General features: G+C 40.7%; 1 protein-coding gene across 1 annotated transcript in view; it reads left to right on the top strand.

Annotated features, from left to right (window-relative positions):
* The window catches only part of grm8a (glutamate receptor, metabotropic 8a), a 62,397-nt gene that overhangs the window by 28,996 nt on the left and 12,750 nt on the right, over nucleotides 1-20,651 (top strand). Inside the window, exons 4-7 of the mRNA XM_035680822.1 lie at nucleotides 5,112-5,251; nucleotides 7,746-7,892; nucleotides 9,597-10,018; nucleotides 11,222-11,588. Coding sequence (XP_035536715.1) covers nucleotides 5,112-5,251; nucleotides 7,746-7,892; nucleotides 9,597-10,018; nucleotides 11,222-11,588 — 1,076 coding nt within the window. The remainder of the gene's footprint in view (nucleotides 1-5,111; nucleotides 5,252-7,745; nucleotides 7,893-9,596; nucleotides 10,019-11,221; nucleotides 11,589-20,651) is intronic.

The raw sequence follows: 20,651 nt of genomic DNA, 5'->3' as shown, positions 1-20,651 counted from the left end.
CACACACACACACAGACACATGTTTTATTAATGCATGCTGCAGTGTAGTTTTTGCATCTCCCTGTCATAAACATTTAGTCTCTGATATGAAGTCTTGCTATTCACCCTCAGTATTGAACCAGGCAAGACTGAGGGCTTTTTAACAGCCCTTCTGCTTCTTCCTCTCTTACTCATTTCTTTTTCTCTCGATCTATCTCTATTTTTTTTCTTCTTTTGTCTCAGTGTCTCTCCAGCTCCAGTAACAGGGAGAGGTTTAAGGCTATTCATATACTCTCTTTCTCCCTCTGCCCCTCCTTCCATCTGCCTGTTTCTATCTCTGTCATCCGGGGAGGCTTTAAGGCCTGCGCTAATTGATATTCTCACACATTCTGTAGTTCTCCTTTCTTTGCTCTTCATCTCTTTTCCCCCACCCACCTCCCAGTTGTGCTCTTCTTTTTTCCTTTTTCTGTCAAACCAAGAAAGTTTGGAGTGCTTTCAGCTTCCATGCTATGTGATATTCACACATATTCTCTCTTGTTCACTCTCATTTTCCCTCTCTTCCTTTGCTTTTAAGTCGATTCATGAGTCTCTGCATCTGTCTGTCAGATAGACGAGTGTGATGCTTTCCCGCAGACCTGCTTACTCTCCTTTTTTACTTCTATCTTCCTCTGTCACTCATTTTCCTCCATCTTTTTTAGTTTTTTTCCCTCTTCTGTCTTGGGTTGAGGCATTTCTGCTGTCTTGCTCATTTTTATTCTTACCTATCTTATTCCTTATTTTTTCTCTCTCTCTCAGGTCAGCATGCTTCAGATGTGTGTGACTGACACTATATATATGAAGTGGCAATGCAAATCAATTCTTCATCTATTTTCCTGTGTCAACATGGCTGTTTCCTTCTTATTTCACTCTCCCTACATAAGTTTATCTCCAGCTGCAGTCCATTTTTAACTAGATTTAGATTCACATCGGTGGCTGTGGCTTCATTGCATGAAATCTTTAATTCTCTAGTAGATATCACATTGCATTAATGAAGCAAAAGGTCACGACCTGTGAGCTTTCCCTGTAAATCAAGAGAAAAGTTGTGAGAGTTTCTAGGTTTCTTGTGATAATTCTATTGTTGATCCCTAAAGGGAAAGGCTCCGACTTTGCAGGGAAGCTACAGAGCGGTGCCTCTGGCAGGCAGGGAAACATTATCTTGCTCGAGGACACTTCAGCAGAGCTTATGCCTGTGTCACTACGGTGCCATGGTGTTGCAGTGAGAGAATTGTGGATGTGGAAGTGCTATGTTACATGTGACTCTAGTGTGGTTTTCTTTTTAAGACTGTGTTAATTTTCAGGTTATGGCACAATCATTGTTCTGCACTGCAGCATCTGCCATTGAATAACTGCACATGATAGGTATCACTACAAGATGGTGGAGGTGTGTTGCCAGGGCGACAGGTAAATCATTTGTTTTTCAAGGTCAAGCCAACTAAAGCAGAAAAATGTTGAATATGTCACTGCTCCCACACCCATGACACACAGTGCCGCCAGAGTACATTTATAGGTTTAACAATGGTATTTTTTTTCCTACTCATCCAGTTGGCAGATGTTCTTAGAGTAAAACAGGAAAAGAGTACTTAATTATTTTATGTTAGTTTATTTGAGCTGCATTTTTAATAAAACAGAAAAATTCCACGTGCCCCTGATGCGCGTCTACTAAGCAAACATGAGCCCTTTTTCTAGAAATGTTGTTTTGAATAAACACCACAAAAGCCAAATGGAAATTCATTAGGCCAGTGCCTGTCCATGCATCTCTTAAACCAAAACATTAATCAGAACTGATGAGGGGTTTTCAGCTACCTGTTTTCCCAACATAGTGGCGAGATGCTGCCAACTCCTGTCATGCCTTTTGTATGTGTGTTTGCAGTAATTGCTGCTGCTTATAAAAGTGTGCTGTCTTTATCCACCTTACTCTGAAATTGCCAACAAATAGTACAAACACTATGAGATTGAATAATCATTTTCTACTCAAGGTAACCACTGTTTTCAGAGCTGTTTGCTTTTGCTCTGCATAATTTAAGGTACCTGCCAGCATGTCTCTGCTCCAAACACCTATTTTAGTTGCTGCATACCTAACTAGCTAAAGAGGGATTATTGGTGTACAGGGACAATTAGAAGAAAGTCAGCCAATAGGAGAGTGCTGAGGAAAAAGATGACATGCTTATCACTGGGTGAGAAATAAACTTTTTTGTTTTTCATGTCGGCTGCAGACTGGCCACTCATACAGCTGAAATAAAGCATACAACCCAGGCAGGTCCTTGTTGGTGAGCCCTGCATGTATTATCGCTGATAAATGTGGAAAATTACCTCATTACCTGTCTTTTTATTCAGCCCTGTTTATTTGGCTTTTTGTTTCTTTTTTTCCCCCTTCATTTTTGTACTCAAAATTCCACGCTGTTTGGATAAGTCCAAGAAAGGTGGAAATTGAGAGAGAGTTTGTGGTGGGGGGAGGAAGAGACCAAAGCTGATTGAGATGAATTGATAAAGCAAGGGAAGAAGGGAGTAATTTAAGGAATTAAGTGAGTAAACAGAGAAAAGCGGAGGACCAAATAAAAAGTATTGGAAGGATGAAAAAAAAAGCATGGTAAGAGGAAGAAACACAAGGAAGAGATAAAAAAAAACATGATGATAAAGTATGCTGAAGGGCCGAAAGAAAACAAACACTGCAAAGAAGATGAGAAAGAGGTAGGAAGGACATAGTGGTTGTAGTTTTCAGTCTGATGGGCATGAATATTGCCTGTGGCTAATTGTTTCTTACTGGGATTAGGTAAACACAAAACCCCATTTGTGTTTCAAGTGCACTCATTCCACATGAAGGGGAAAGAGAAAATATTTTTTTGTAAATGGATGTCTGGAAGACTATGTGGAGAGAGAGGAATGGTTGAAAAGTTGAGGAGGTAGCTTGTAAAAGACTGAGGAGGGTGGTTGCCAACATGTCAATATGTTGTTGCTATGTGGCTACTAGGGCATTGATGGATATTGTGTTGGTGTTCTGGTTGGTAGGTTGTTAGGGTGTGACTTGGTTGTTACCAGGTGGTGATAGTGGCATCCTCGTGTGGTTGGAAGGGCACTGCTGAGTGGTTACTGAAGTGTTTGATGTGGTTGCTAAGGTAATTGTTTGCTAGGGTGTTGCTTGGAGTTACTTGGGTTTGCTAGGTGGTTGCCATGGTGTTTTGATGGTTGCTAGGTCGGGACTGGAAGGCTTGTAGGGTGTTGAGGAAGGTTGCTCTGGCAGGTAATTTCCAGGTATTTGCTGAGGTTACATGAGTTAGTTTGGTGAATGTGGTTGCTAGAGAGAACTGCATGGTTGCTAGGTGTATTGTATTTGTAGGGTGAGGACATTGATGACATCATCCTCTGTGCTACTACACACAACAAACACTAATTTAAGTATAGTGTAATTAACAGTGGTGATTGTTGCCTAGCAATTGCATTAATTAGACACCAAAAATATTCACTTTCAGCACTGGCTATGTTTTATTAAAATCAATGTAATTTGGCTGATATAGAAGTCTGTGAAAATCCTACTAATTGAGCCTCTCCTACTGTGGTGCACAGCAAGTTGCCAAAATACCTCATTGTGGATTTTTACTTCCTTTAGGTATTTCATAATTACAGACAAGGCTAGAGTTAGGTTGAAGAAAATGACTACATTGAGAGTGTGTGTGTGTGTGTGTGTGTTGTGTGGTGGGTGTGTGTGTGTGTGAGCAGGACAATTAAAGTGGGAGGGATAATAGGTACAGTTGGACATGTACCAATTCTCACAGAACTGGACCTCATTCATAACCTGTGGTAACAATGAGAGACCGAGACGTCTACTTTTCTCTCTCTATCGATTTTGTCTTCCTCCATCCATCTTTCTTACTCACTCTCAATAAGACTCACACCCTTTCTTGCTTATTCGCTCTCTTTTACCCATTAAATGTACATCTCTCATGACTTATGATCACAACAAGAGAGAGCCTTTACTTCTCTGTCTCTGAGTTTCTCTTTTTTCTTTTCGTGTGATTAGATTTCTTTCTGGCATATTGTGCCATGTTTTCTCATCCCCCCTCCCCATACTCCTTTTAAGTGTCTTTCTCCTCCTTTTGTCTCTCTTTCAGTTCAGTTTCTGTTTTTATCTCATGCAATTCCCTTTTCTTTAAATTTATTTCTGTTGGTATTTTCTGTTTTTTGTACAAGTGCTTTATTTTTCCCCTGTCTGTCTGACACACTCCTTTGTCTGTCTGTGTTTTTGTTCTCGTAGTCAATTTCCAATCTTCATCTTCACACTGTTTCTCTCTTGGTTTGCCTCAAACTGGTAACTGTTTTTATATATCCTCAGCATCATCCCACAATATCAATGACTTATAGTACACAGGTGGAATTTCCATAATGCGGTGCTTTCACCACATGCACACTGTAATTGGATTTCCTTTATGCTACGCCAGATTCAGCAATTTGATTTGATTGTATTGCTGCATAAAAGACAAAAGGTGAGTAAGACAGAGAGAGGAGGATAAAAGGTTTGTGTTAAGCCTTGTTGGTGGTGAGAAAAGAGAAGGGACATAAACTTATCCATGCATGTGCACATTCAGTCACACATCTCTACAGCACACACACGTATGTATTATACAACACAGCATAGATTAAAGATGAAAGGTGACAGTGCCATTCAGTTTATTAAAATAAAATCTATCGTGTGTATGTAATTTGTGTATTTAGGCCTTTCTGCAGAGGCATAACGTGCTATTTCCGATATAAACATTATATTTTAAGCAAACACTATATTGATGTTCATATATTAATAGCATTTTGAACAGTGTCCTTTTGTAATACCACAATTACATTGCAAGAAATGATAATCATTCCAACTTTTACTGTCTTTGTTTATTCCTACAAAATGCAGCTGAAGGAAGATGCATCATCCCCTATTTTATAAAGAAATTGGCCACCACATATCACTGAACTTTTATCCTTTTTACTTTTTGGGAGTCATGGTCATTCCCGTGTTGATCAATAAAGAATGGAGCCATTTGAGAACAGATCGATACGTAAAAGTATCACATTAAATGACAAAGTTGACCCTCTCTCCACTGTTTTTATTCCAGGAAGTGCCGGTACACCTGTGGTTTTCAATGAGAATGGAGACGCTCCAGGAAGATACGATATCTTCCAGTACCAGATCACCAACAGGTCCACTGCGGAGTACAGAGTCATTGGATCCTGGACCAATAAACTGCACCTCAAAGTGAGATTTTACACACTCATGCCAAGCTTTCGTGGCATGGCTATTATTTTTTCAAACACATACTGTATAGCATCAAATATAATTACCAGTTGCATGCAAGAAAGTCAAACAAGAAAGAGTAAAAGCAAAGCAACATTGAGTAAAAGAGGTTTAACTGTAGCTACAGTCATCTGGTTGCATGTGTGTGTGAGAGAGACCAAGATGGGTTAATGTCTCCATATTTTATTAAGTCCCATTAATTTCCTGCTCACACCACTCATAGGGAATGCAATACATAAGTTATAATCTAAGTACAAAACAACACATATATTATTGCTCATGTGTTTCCAGCTCACTGAATATTGAACCTTGTTTTCCATCTCCACTTGTTCTGGTCACTGACTTCTGTGTAATAAAGAAAAAATGCCTTTACAATAATCCAAAATGCATTTTGATTTGAGTGGTTTATTGAAGCTTTGGAGGCATTATAGACCAAATGCCTTGGCAGAATGAAAGTTCAACATCACTGTGAGCAGCTGCCATGAATTCACAATTCCCTGTTAGTGGGCTGGATTTGTTTGAGTTATTGCTTTCATTCAGACACAGAAGTTAGCTGAAATTGAGCTTTTTTACAATAAAGTGTGAATGTTTTCTTCTTTTCAGAATGCTGAGTTTTGTGCAGGGACATACTCACAGTGACACACACCCACACAAGGTCACTCACACAGTATATACTGTATGAAACACTGGCACCAGAACTGGGGTATACATCTGAGCATTGCATACATTCACACAAAAATACATAAATTAGCTGGAATCCTATTGTCTTAGTCTCTCACACACGCACATATGCACACACAAGATCCTTAAGTGTGCTGGAGTGCTTTGTGTTATAAATCCACCCAGGACTTCATTAAAAAGGCCAGATGACAGATGAGAAGACTAATAGACACGAAGTGCTTTCTGCCTGATGGACGGCCTGGCTGAGAGAGAGAGGGAGACTGCAGGAACACAAAGGACAATACATAGTTAAGACACACATGATTGGCCACTTTGACAGTTGACAAATTAACAGATGTATTTGATTTGTTAACAATTCAGTTGGGTTTGAAGGCACAGTGGCAGATGTAGTGATGGCAGCAGGTGAACACTTTCATGATCAACAAACTGTTTGAATGCTGATCAGGGTAAAGAGACCTGAATCCTTGCTGCAGTGGCTAGGGGTTTGACTCCGACCTGTGGCCCTTTGCTGCGTGTCATTCATGTATTCAGCTATCACTATTGATTAAAGGCAACAAAAGCCCCTGATCCCATTTGCTAGTGTAGGTCACAGAAGCGTCAGTAATAAATTTAGACCGTTAAAGCAGATTCCTATTACAACTATTATTGTGTCCTTGAAGTAATTAATAGAAGAGAGGTTCATGACCGGGCCTGTGTTGTTTTCGGTTGTGCATAATTTATGGTTATTGTTAGCAAATAAGGTGTGTATCTGTGTGTTTGTAAATGTTTTCCAGATCGGTTAAGGCTATGAATAAGTAATGAATAAAAGTACTGAATAAACAGGAAAAAACTGAACCCAACAAAAACAGTTTTAAAAGTTTTAGACAACGCTAATACCCTCCTTAGATTATTTCTACTGACAGATATATCTACAGCACAAAGTTGTGAAACAGCCAGAAACCCAATATTGGTGTTTAAATGCTGAAAGTGTGTGTCTCCATATGTGTGTCAATGATCAAATCAAGTCCATTTTCTCCATCCCTGATGGGTTTTTCCTCTTAACTAGTTTTTGTTGGACTGGTACATCATGTGCCTGTTTAAAACAGTAATGCTCCATTTTACTTGTCACCCTCGGCAACGGTTGAACCTCTGGGACTTGGTGTAATGACAGAGTTACAAACAGGCACACACATAATGACACATTAAAACGCACACATCCAAACTCGCACATAGGAGACATACGGAAAGCTCAGGGATTCACTCTAATGCCAGCATGACACAAGCACAAACAAACAAAATGCACACATGTGAGAACATATGCACACACACTGAAAGACGCACAGACGCAAACACACACACACACCCACGCACACACAGAAGGCAATACAGATGGCCTATTTGTGCCAGATCTGATTATGGTCTGATTGCTGGCTTCCAGACTAGCTGGTGTGAGTTTTGTGCCTGGCAGCACTCAGGAAAACAATCTGAGGATCTGCTTGTGCTAATTGCTCTCTGAGTTGCCCTGAAGACACACTTTCTGCAGGTACAAAGAAAAGTGAGTGTTAAAGGACTGTTAACACCGAGTAATGTTAGCTTCGGCAGATGGCTGCCAATCTCTGTGTCCCTCAATATCCCACAAGAAGGTGGGATGTTTTGTTTTGCCACCTGAACACACACATAATTTAAGACAAAAACAAACAAAACTGACATTAGCCATATGGAACAGATCCCATACCTTTATCCAAACGTCTTTCTCTCCTCTCCTTTCTTCTCCTCCTCTCCTCTCCTCTCCCAGGTTGAGGCCATGCGTTGGAAGACAGGTGACCCATCCCTCCCACCCTCTGTGTGCAGCATTCCGTGCCGTGCGGGCGAAAGGAAGAAAGTGGTCAAAGGTGTGCCGTGTTGCTGGCACTGTGAGCGCTGTGAGGGATACAACTATCAGGTACATCTCTCCAGAAACACAAGCCACCACTACCTGCTGTTGGCTCAGTTTGAAGTACACCATTCACCTATCGTGCTGGGCCTCCATTGCTTGTCACACATCTCTCTGTTCTCTCTCTGTTCCTGGCTGTGTTCATTTCGCAAGTAATGTAGTGTAAATATATATATATAATACTAAAATTACCATGGTTTATAGGTTGCAGGAAGCAAAATACACTTAAAACTTAATCTCAATCACAGAAAACGTAGTTATTGATTTTTTTCATCATGCACTCTGTCCATTTTTTTCTGTCCATCTTGTTTGTGTAAAGTAGAAGTAAAGGGATTTGTAAATTACCTTGATTGTTTGAAGTTAAAAGCTGGGAAAAGCCTCCAATTGATCTGTCAATAAAAATGTAGATTTTTACCAAATGTTTAACCTTGGTTCAACTTCCTGCACCCGCGCAACAATTAAAGCCACAGTCCTATTTGTTAGACGCCTTTTAATAACAAATCAACTATAAGATTTGTTTTCTATAACAGCACTTTGAGATTAGAACATGTTAGTCTCTGCATGCACAGGCTTTCTGACAGCTGTCGCCTGCTTACTTTTACACTACACATGAGTTCTGTTCCCCTGTGTAGTGATCACGGTTTTTTGTTTCAACTCATTTCAGGCAATCAAAAAAAGTAAACCACTTAGGTGGGCCATTTTAGATTCATATATACAAGGAAGAACCCCACAGATGCTATTATAGTAAATTGAAGCACATAATTTGAGGTGAGGGGGAAAAAGGGTCTGAACACACATTATAAAGATACATCCCCCATGTTAATTATATCACGGTTGGGGACAATTTGGCAGCCCATCATCATTCTTATTAAGTTAGAAAAATCCATGAGTGAGCAAGAATATGGGCAAAGCGTTCCCTCGTTCAGGAAGCAATAAAGGAAAAAATAAAATATCAGCCGTAACAGCAGCAGGCGATGCTTGTCAGTGCGAGCAATCAATACTCATTTTGCAGATACATGCGTTTGCTGTAAAATCCATAATCTGTTGACACATTTATTATAGATTTGGGATATTACTTGGAATGAACATATGTGACAAAAACAAGTGAGTGAACCAAAAAGCAAGTGTACAAAAATGTGTAAAATGTGTGCTTTTCTTCTCATTACCCACTCAGTTTATAGAAGCAGATAACACACAATGGCTCAGCCTCAACTGCTTGGTAAATGAATCAGCTGTTGAGATGTTTTTGGATGAAAGCATTGGGGATTTACAGTGTATTTTCTTAAATGTGGGAGCTTTAAACAGATTTACCGCACTTCCTGTAAGAGTTTGGAGTTTGGAACCTTATTCAACTGTGCTTATGCTTATTAATATTGCACTTGGTTCACCCAGATTTGCCTCTAGCTGGCCCTAGCTATATTTGACTTGGCTTCTTTTTTTGCAATATCCGGCTCCGTTCCCTCCATCTGTCTCAACATGTTCAGAAATTTGTCAAACAGCCAAAAGAATGCTGCGTTATCAAAAGCATAATTAATCATTTGTATGCCTATTGAAAAAGTCTCAGGCCCCAAGCAATAATTGAGAAAATTGACAGCTCCTATTTGCTAAAGATCAGCTTAAACATCACTCCATGCACTTGCCCAGCACAGTTCAATATTTTTTGATGAATTGATATATCGGAGCGCCAGATAACATCAGACTGTCTCTCCCCAGGCATCTGAATTCACCTGTGAGCTGTGTCCGTACGAGATGCGACCTGATGTCAACCGCACCGGCTGCGTTCCCATCCCCATCATCAAGCTGGAGTGGCACTCCCCCTGGGCCGTCGTCCCCGTCTTCATCTCCATGCTGGGGATCATCGCCACCTCTTTCGTCATCGTCACTTTTGTCCGGTACAATGACACGCCCATCGTGCGTGCGTCGGGACGGGAGATGAGCTACGTGCTGCTGACTGGGATCTTCCTGTGCTACGCCATAACGTTCCTGATGATCGCCACGCCGGATGTGGGAGTGTGTTCGTTCAGGAGGATTTTCTTGGGCTTGGGGATGTGTTTCAGCTATGCCGCGCTACTCACCAAGACTAACAGGATACACCGCATCTTTGAACAAGGGAAGAAGTCTGTAACTGCACCCAGGTGAAGATTACGGCCGCCTGTCATTATACACAGTCACTGTTCGCCCTCTGTGTCTTCGGCACACGTAGATTTCGATATGTGTCGTGCCACTGAAGGTCGATGTTAGTGTGTATTCACAGGAAGACCTTACCTCCACTTCTTCCTTACTAAGCTGCTTGCAATCATTATTCATCATTTATTTCCCATCCATTATTTATGAGAGTCATGAACTCACACTCACCTATTGTACTGTTTGCACTCCGTGTGAATGACTCTGGGAAAGAGCATCAACTAAGTGGCTAAAATGTTAATGCGGTATTTAATAGTGCTCAGGTTCGTGTCCCTGCTACCCAGATGGTCATCTGTTTCTCCTTCAGCACCACCCAGCTCTAAGAGTTACTCTTGTAGAGATATTACTCATACATATAAAGATAGAGAAAGAAAGATTTTTTTAGGATTTCCTAAATTTATTGCTTGTTTTCCAGGAAAGACTGGGCATTATTTAGTTGTTTTTCAGTTGTTTGTGACTGTTGCTCTTTTGTTTTTTTGTTATACATGTAGGTGCAAACAAGCTAATTAAATACATTGAACAAAACCTGCAACACAATTTGAGGTAAGGGCAGTTATCATACAATGACTTTCTGCAGAGAGGATTTTGAGGCTTTTTTCAGGTTCTAGTGTGTGTTGTGTCTCCAGGTAGTCTGGCACTAAGCTCCCTTTGAGCCCGGGAGCTTGAAGGAGCAGGTTGTTTCCTCACTAAGGGTGTGAGTGAAAATATAGCTTTTGTTTTGGGGTATTATTTGCCCCCATTTTTGTCTCCCTGGCACCCTGGATGATCATCACATTTCCTCTCTCCAGTGCTACGTGTTACTATAACTGCTCCTCACTGCCCCTCTTTTTCATTCTTGCCTCGAATCTCATCACTACCTTTTCCCTGATCTCGCCCTCAACTCTTGGACTGTGTATGGCTGCTATATAGGAATATATTGCTACTGTGGAGTAGAAAACTTGAATCGACCTTTTATATACTATGAAAAACAGCCTTGTTTTCAGGTTGATGGCCAGGTGTTCTTCAGTTTTTTGAAATGTATTTGTAAAATACATTATTGGCCAGACATTTTAAGAAAATCTAATCTTGTTGAAATTGCATAACACATACAAAAGGCACTTTCTGCATGTACAAACTTGAAAAAAAAAAGTAATCAGTAATCCTCTTCCTCCCAGGTTCATCTCTCCGGCCTCCCAGCTCGTCATCACCTTCTCACTCATCTCTGTTCAGCTGCTTGGGGTCTTCGTCTGGTTCGCGGTGGACCCACCCCACACGGTCGTGGACTACGGCGAGCAGCGGACCCAGGATCCCATGGCGGCACGCGGCGTCCTCAAGTGCGACATCTCAGACCTGTCCCTCATTTGCTCCCTGGGTTACTCCATCCTGCTGATGGTGACGTGCACAGTGTATGCCATCAAGACGCGAGGCGTGCCCGAGACCTTCAACGAGGCCAAGCCCATTGGATTTACCATGTACACCACCTGCATCATCTGGCTGGCGTTCATACCCATCTTCTTCGGCACGTCACAGTCCGCCGAGAGGGTAAGTGTGTCTATGTTTATGGAGTTTTTGTTTTCGTGTCAATCCTACTTTATACCTGACCTGCATACTTTAACTGCTGTTTTTACCATTTTCTTTGTGAACTACAGTCTACAGAGAGTGTGAGTATAATGCAGATGTCTGTACTTCATCCTCATCATCTTTAGGATTTCTGAGTCTGCAGAAAGGATGAGACCATGTGTGTCTGCTAGTCTGTGCGTCTATCTGTTGGATTACCCTGTAAATGACCTGTTTAAAGCTTTTTTTTTTAAACATCACAGTCTACAGGAAAGATTACTTCTGGGTGAATTTGGTCTATGTGTGTGTATTCGTGCTTGTGTCATGCTAATGTATATTTGTGTGAAATATCTTTCATAACACAACAATTCACTGACAAGTGGGTTGTGATGATGTGGTTTATGGGCTTTCTGGGAGCATGACTAAACTCTCTTGAGACCATTTTGCAGCATTATTAAGTTTTGGAATCACTTTTTTGAATCATAGATTTGCATGTGTTGCTATGGCAAAAAGTCTGCTTTCTCTCTCCTTGTCTCACAACTTTTTGGAGATCAAAACTACATCTCTTGGCACCAAGAGATAGATGTGTTTCAATTGTAGCTATACTAATGGCTTAGTGTCCAAAATCTCCTGACAATCCCTCCGAAGCACAAGAGGATTTTCTTTCTGGCTGATTGACTGGATCCATGCCTTGGTCCAGGCTTTTAGAGGGTTGTACTGTAGAGCTTATTCCTCCTACCTTTAGTCAATTATTGATGGCCGTATGATGAAAGTAAGATGTAACTTTCACAGGGTTGAGGTGTGTGTCTGTCTGCATGTGTGTGGGAAGAATTTGTCGAGTTCAGGCTTTACCTAATGAATAATAGTTTCATTATGGATTCACAGTAAATTATCTGTATGTATATTGCATTTAATATAATATTTTAAGTTGTGAGTTATCAGCTTTTACATACAGTTATCTACACCCATATGCACATATACACATACAAATAAAGAGACAAACAGGGTGGTTCCCAACTACAGAAGGAGTCCTAAGGTAAATTGTGTTGTGTCTTTCAGGTCTGGCTATTATTGAGCTGATATCATGTATCAAAACGGTTGGTTTAACAGCTCATTGCTTATGTTCATAAGGCCATAACCTGTGATGAGGGGTCACAAGTAGCTCTTGCTTGATTTTACGAGGTTGTAAGCTAAAAGGTTGGGAGAATGATAATCATGTATGTAAGTGATTGATTGCGTGACAGCCTAAAATAGATGTCCTTTTACCTTATCAGTTTAAAGTCAGATGGTTTAGGGGGCATGAACATACATACTATAAAAAAAAGCTAATCTGATTCATAACAACACAGTATGCAGTAAAGCACTGTGTTTACTTTTACTGCTAAAGCAGTGGTGGTTTAGTGATTCAATTTCTTGATAGTTTTAACAATAAAACACTCACATACACTCAATGAACTTCGAGGCAGGGCTTCGATTGTAAATGTCACAGGTTGTACATCACAATGCTAAACCTTTGTATAGTGAAAACGTGCACATACATCAGATAGGTAAGTAGTAAATGGACACAAAGGCATTGTGGCGAACAGAAAGATGTGACTGTATCATTCACAGGTTTAAAGTATAACATAATATGGGTGTACACACATGCACTGTAGAGATAGAAATTCAAAGCTGTATAATCAATGTACAGCGCTAAAACAAAGTGTGTCCTTGAGAGTGCATGTAAATCCATCTGCACAATCTCAAATATCAATATTCTGTCCAACTGTGTCATCCTCTTCTACATAACTTTTATAGTCCGGCCTTATTTTGGAGTGTCAGTCAGGCAATTTTCATTTCTTCCTTTCCTTGCGTCTTAGCCCATTTTCCTTTCAAGGCGGGTGCCCGCCTCTGTCGCATGGCAAAAAGCTGACATCAAAGTGATCCCGTCTAATCACACATCAGGGAAATCATACTCTAGCTGGATGTTTCATAGTGTTTTCCCTTTGCTCACTCTCATTTTTTTTGAGAACCTTCAAGAAGCCAGGGAGTTACTGATGCAGGAAGTTTTAAGTGACTCAGTGAGTTTTTTTTTCTTTCTTTTAAAGCAATGCCCTTTTTTCATTCCACCACATTCACACAATTATAGCCTAATAAGGAGAACATTATTCACTTTCCCCAGACAGAGGCTTTAATCCAGTCATGGGTTTCAAACAGGTGACCTTATGACTGCCGGCAGCTTCTCTAACCTTTAAGCTACTGTGTGTGAGCGACAGAGAACCTGCGTATGTTGTGGGAGTCCATGACCTTCCATGTATTGTACTGTGTTTGTGACCTCATGTACTGTAGGTGCTAGTCGTGGTACCTTTAGGGCGCGTTCATGTGTATGTGTGGCTACCAAAGCAATTTGTGTGTGTTTGTACGCGCTTTATATGGGTATATCTGGTGTGTGTGTGTGCGTGTTATCCGACATGCTGAGGCGTCCTGTCTTACCGGTTAGACTGAGCAGCGTCCATGCCATGTTTGCTCAGCTAATTAGAATGTCCACCAGCAACTTCCTGTGTATTTGCGTTTGAGTGTGTTTGTCTGGTGTGTTGTATTTAATTGGAATATCCACCAGTGCACATTTGTGTGTCTGTGTATGTTGTTTCTAATTGGAATATTCTCTGGAGTGTGTGGCAGCTGGCTGGCTAACAGAGAGAGCAGAAGAGAGGGAGGAGAGAGACGAGTGAAAGGAATAAACAGGTAATGATGTGACTCGCTGATGGGGCTTTAATGAGGAGAGCTCTACCAAGGGCATAGGTTTGGTTTCTGATGGGGGGAAAAGCTACAATGAAGTTAGTTGGAGGTTAGATGACAACATGACTCACATTATGATTGACCTTGTCATCAAACAGCTATCATCCTCTGCTTAATTATTCTTCAGTAATATTAGTATTAAAACTGTGTTTGTTGGTCTACCGTTAACACATCACTATACAGCAACACAACTACTGATAATCACTCTTAGATACTTAACATGAGCATACCTAGAACATCAGATCAGAGTTTTTCATCTTTTTTGCACTGTTTGTGACCTGTGCTTGCTCTAAAATGTGCTAATGGCTGCTGCTCATTTGTTATTGCTATTGGGGCTTGTGATGGGGCTCCTCCACCACGTGTGCTTCAGTGCTTCTTTTCAGGGTCACTGTGGTAGATAGCATCTCTGTGGGAGGGTTTTAAACTTTGCCTTCTCTTGAATAAAACTAAAACCTTAACTCAAGGTCAACTTAGTATTTTTTGTAAGATTTTTCCATCCTATCTCACAGTCTACGTAGTGAGAGCAGCACCTTAGGAGAGCAGCAGCAACAGCTCCGGTCCTCCATCAGTGAGATGTGTTCAGTCACAGTTGGGGTGTCACCGTACCAGAAATGTAGTAGTCAATATGAATACTAATGAAATTCCACAATTCTCAATACCCAATTTGATACCACAGTAAAAAACAGAAACAAAATATATATAATTATCATGATTATATAATAATTCTAATTATAAAGTCACAGCTCACCATGAAACCTCTCTCCTGCCGGGAAGACTGACTAAAGTCAAACTGCCTTCCTTTTTTGTCACAGTTTAGTTTTTTTGAGACTTTGTATTGTTACCAAGGCAGAAACAGTCATTACAGATGAATGCCAGCTAGCTATCTGCTTGCTAGCATCTAGCTAGCTAGTGCTAAGTCACAAAAAAGGACACCTTTTTGAACCTGACGTGTTGACCTTATGAGCAGCTCTCAATGACACACACACACAAACTCAACTGACAATGTGTGTAATGGGAAAATATTCAATCTAATGTAATGATTAGAAATTAATAAAAGTAAGGAAATGTATGGCTTTATTTATGTTTGCAGTATTATTGTCAGTGGGTTTTTCAAGACTTATATTATTTGCCAATACTATTTGGAAAGCCTTGGCATGGATAAGTTTGGGAGCCGCTGGTTTAGATTTTAGTTTGTGATATCACATATACACATCTGCAGTTTCCCATTCTGGATGTACCAGCAGAAACATGAAGGTGTTACATGGTTTGTGGTCATTGCACTGTGAATCTAGTAAGTTGATCTTCAGATGTTTTTTTCTAAAACAATAATTACAAGGTCGAGAACAGAACTTTGATGCTCAGCTTCTTTTTAATTATTGGCTAATGTCTCAGGAGCCTTCCTCAGGTCTTATTCTCTTCTGTCAGATATATAATTTTCCTGTGACCAGTGTGTATTTAGGATACTACTATAATCAATCTTTCATCTAATCGCCTTTCCCTAGGTTCGGTTTTTTACAAGATGTAAAAGCCTGAATTGACTGGGAGGAGTGCTGGGTCTCTCTCTGTGGTAGAGTGAGATCTGCAGAGTAGTCAGAATCGAGCAGAATACAATAATGAAGCCTATAGAGCTAGTTAAAAGGTACAGTGTGTGCTCATATAACAAGGGTTACAACGCATACCTTCCACCTAGAAATCCTTTCCTCATAACTACTGGGTTGAATACACCTTAAAAGTCTTTCCATACTCTCTGGGTATGTCAAATGCAGGCTTCTGTCCTCACCCACTCGCTGTCACTTGCTTCTCTTTCCCTCCCATGTACTTTTGTATAGTCCACGACCTGTTCTCACATGCTCCTCTTCTAGTATATCCGCTACCTCTCATTCCTCCCCATTGCCCGTGTGCTGTCCATCACACTCCCCTCCTCTGAATACTCAACACGGACTCTGAGTCACAGCGAGTAGACAAAAGAGAGGAGGAGAAACACAGAAAGACAGAGAGATAGAAATTGAAACGGGAAAGTAACAGCGAGAGACAGGGACACGCAGGGACATGGTGAGACATGGAATAAGAATGTGAGAGATAACTCAAGGAAGAGGGAGAGAGGGATTCTTTACCATCACCAACGAGGGAAGCATTGTTTTGAAATAGGTCATGCTACCATGCAGAGGCTGCTGGCTCCAAACAGCTTCTGCCGCACCCTGCAGAAATAGGAAAGGTTGTGTGTGTGTGTGCGCGCTGTGTATGTGCATGTGTGCTTCCCTCTGCCTCTCTCTGCTTGTTGTAAAGCTCTAACCACAGGGTACATCCTCTCTCCAGCTATCTCTCTCTGTGTCAGCCTCATCATTCCTTTGCCTGGCACTATGGACAGTTTTTATTCCTTTTTTCTTCCTTTCTCTTCTCTCTGTCTCTTTCTCTACGTCTCTCTCTTTCTCTCTCCCCGTGAGCCACCTCTCCTGTTCTCCAGATGTCTTAAATATGGTCAGCTTGTTATCTCTTGCCTCCAACAGAGGAAGAATCAACCACCCCACTGCTACCCACAAACCCACTCAATGTGTGTGCGTGCGAGTGTGTGTATATGCCTTATTATTCACAGCATCTGTGGTTTTGGTATGTTTGTTCTTCCCTGCAGCAAGACATATCTGAGTTTTTCTGTTAGTTAGTTATGCCTGTACGTTGTTTTAGGAGCTGTTGAGTGTTTTGTGTATCGTACATCATTACGATCATCAGTACAAGACTTGCCGTTCTTCTCCATCCAGAAGAAATTCTCTGCTGAAATTTGACGTTTTTTATGGCAGTTTTTCCGTTACTAGACATGAACATGAACATCCTGGTCTACATTAGTGGGTACAGAGTGAAACAGAGAAGTATGCAGTACAGCTAAAGCCCACCTCGGGTACAGGCTGAATTCTTCAGTGTCGTGATGTAAGGACATAGCCGCATGTTCTGAACAGTACGAATCTGCAGGTTCAGTCACTGAAGCTGCTATTCATACACTTTGTGTCTCTCAAGGCCTCCCATTCACATTATCTCTCTGTCACACTCACCATCTCTCACTCACTCACATGCAACCTCCCAGGCACACACACACACTCTCTAACCTTAGACCAAAGCAAGACCCCAGCGGCCTAACCTCAAAATACCCCCTTTAAGAAGTGAAGAATGGCAAATGGCCTCACTTTGAGTAATATTCTCCATTTTTTTCTCTCCCTGTGATTGCGTTTGGTCCTCAGGAGTATATAAAGAATACACAATCTATATACCTGCCTCACAAATCCATTTCTGCCCCTCACAACACACACACACATATACACACAGTGTCGCGGCTCACTGTCCTCAGACAGATTTATGGCTGTGACTGTTGGTCCCGGTGGAGAACCAGTGACCGCCCAGATCCTTACCGGGAGTAACCGTTGGTCATCAATCTACAGTAATCTGGAGAGGTTGGAGGAGAGAGACAGGGAGGCAGAATAAAAGCGACATGCTGAGAGAGAGAGGAGGGCGGAAAGGGTGGGAACAGCAACAGCGTAAAAGAGAAAGATTGGAGGATGAAAGAAGAAAAAAGGAGTTAGGGGAAAAGAAAAGGAGGCAGCAAGAGTGAACATACTAGGCAAAAATGCAGCAAAGAAAGAATGAATCAGAGTGTGTGGGAGTGCAGAGTGAGAGTCACGTCAACGACTACTAGCAGACTGAAGAGGGTGGGATTTACACAACCATCAAATACTAAAGATGGAGGAAAAGAGAAAAGCTAATATTAGAGAGAGAAAGAACAGAGATGAGGAAGAGTAAAATTTAATCACTGAGTGATACAAAGAGAAAGAAAGTGGGATAAACAGGAAGAAGGGAAACAGAAAGGTCTCAGTTGTTAGTGAATCGGTCAGATGGCCAAAGCTGTGTGGTCATGACCATTTAAACATAGCAACTGACTCACACACACACATCTGTCCGAAAAACAATGCTACACAAGATTACATCTCGGTAATACACATTTTATGTCCATTTGCACCTTGACTGGCCAGTGGATGATTCAGCTGCAGCTCATGTCAGTGTCTATAAAACCTATAAAACTACTTAAACGTTCACTTAAACATTGTTTGCATTCACCATGATACAGTACAGTATGTGAGCCTGATGCTGTGTTATATACTGTAGATTGTTTCTTAATAGTCCACATAACTATGGTATCTAAAAATATATATAAAATTCAGAAATCAGAATGATAATTGAATGAAACCTGAATGTATTTTTTACCTGAGTAGTGGCTGTTATATTGGGTGAATGTTAGCCATCGGTGGGGATTTAGTAGACTTCAAAGATTTATGTATCCTCAAGGGACAAATTTCCCTGAATTAAACATATCAGGTTGCATGTTTTCTCCCAGGCAGAATACCGTTCCCAAAGCAGGAAATATCTGATGATTTGTAAAAATGTACTATCATTCTTTCAATTAAACCATTATGTGAGAAAATGTATGGTAATTAGACAAAATTGTAAGCTGTCGAAGATAATGGTGAGCCTGACTGAATTTGCATTACAGTAACTATTGCTCAATAATTATTGTACACTAATGCGACAACCCATATACATATACTGTACAGTATTACTGAAACCAGTGCATGATTTAGGAACATAATTTCATGTTGTGGATGCAAATTATGTAAATGTCATTCCTGCACCATTTATTTGCATTATGTGAAAATTATCACATGACAAACAGTTGAAAAAATGCTTTAAACCAAATTATACCTTTGGTTAAGCTTAAGGAGCACATTTGGTTATGATTAGGTAACAACAAATTCTAAATTATAACTACCTTTAAAATACAAACTTTTTTGGTTTCAGTTGAAATTGAAACATTTTGATATTCCCACACATAAGCTCATAACCTCTACAGTAGCAATGCACAGGGATCAACAGAACACGTACAGGGAGCAGATCACGTCTGACCAATGTTTCCTTCCTCTGCTGGATTCAGACGTCATGTCGTCTTTATTCTGACAGAATTTACCAATCCTTGGGGTGATTATCTTCAACAAGGCTGTGTGGGGGCAGAAAAAAAAGGAAAACCTTTCATTCATTTTTGAAGGAATAGGTTTTGCAATCTTTTGCAGGGTTCTGGTGGGATTTGGTCGTTTGGCTGAAAATGAGGAGAGACAGACAGCAAGTGTCAGATCCTGACATCAAACAGCGAGATGTTGAAGGATGGGGGGACGCCCAAGAGGGGGACCTCACACAGAGACGCTCGCAGTCATACACATACACACACACATGCATTTAAGTACACTAGCATGCACACACACACACACACAGGAACTGTTCTCAAGGGAGCAATAGACAGGCAAAGAACAGTATAAATCCTTCTGCACAAAATTCCCTTTTAGGGCCTGATGCAACAGTCATCTCTATCACCCTAACATCTCTGTTAGAACTCTAAAATTACAAACATCATATATGCTGTTGTAAATTCTGTTTATTTTCCACCTCTACTGCTGTCATTTCTTCATTCCTGCATATGTCAGACTGTAGAGAGACAGAATGCATGACAAAGCAGAAAATCATAAATAGATAATAAAAGGCTTCAACACAGGCTCTGCAGCTGATTAACTAGCTGTGTTGCCTATTAACATTTCAAGATATAAACTTTGAAATTTTGTCTAGTATCAGAACATGTATGTGAAGAAAATGCACATTATTTTAAGGAAATGATATTGTGTTAATTAACCACAAGGCTGATCAATTAGGCAAAATGAAAAACACTGGAAAACGCGTTGATGAACCCATTGTAGATGCCCCATTTTAATTAGTGCTGTACTGCTGATCCTGCTGATCCCAAGAGTTTTTTTTTCCTTTCAAGTTGTTGCTGTGCTGATGCAATAACCTCGCTTCCAGTTGCTGGCAATGCTAAGCAAATACTTGGCTCTGGCCTCTTGGTGCTCCGTCAGACTCAAAGTGTCAGGAAGCATTCAGGTCTGAAACAGAAATAAAAAGTCTGGTCAACAAAAAGTTGTAGGGTAGTCCCATGAAGTTTGAGTTCTTATTCCAGTTGGTGCTTTCAAATGAACTGAACCTTTATGTCGCTGGGGTATTTGAGTGTCCTACCCTTTTGTACGACCCAAACCAAACTCATCATCACAAGCTGTATGATGGTGTTTTAGCTGTGAGTGTGAGCATTTATGTGAATGTACATATACAAGTATGCAGCAACTTTTGTTTCATTCTTATGTATATACTAATGCATACTGAGAGTGTCTATCAGAGTAGCAGCTGTATTAG

The sequence above is a fragment of the Morone saxatilis genome, unplaced genomic scaffold (assembly GCF_004916995.1).
Source record: "Morone saxatilis isolate NCDOM2014 unplaced genomic scaffold, NCSU_SB_2.0 Contig10, whole genome shotgun sequence".
Classification (NCBI taxonomy): Eukaryota; Metazoa; Chordata; class Actinopteri; family Moronidae; genus Morone; species Morone saxatilis.
The sequence above is the reverse complement of the archived record's forward strand: the minus strand, read 5'-3'. Positions and strand labels throughout refer to the sequence as shown.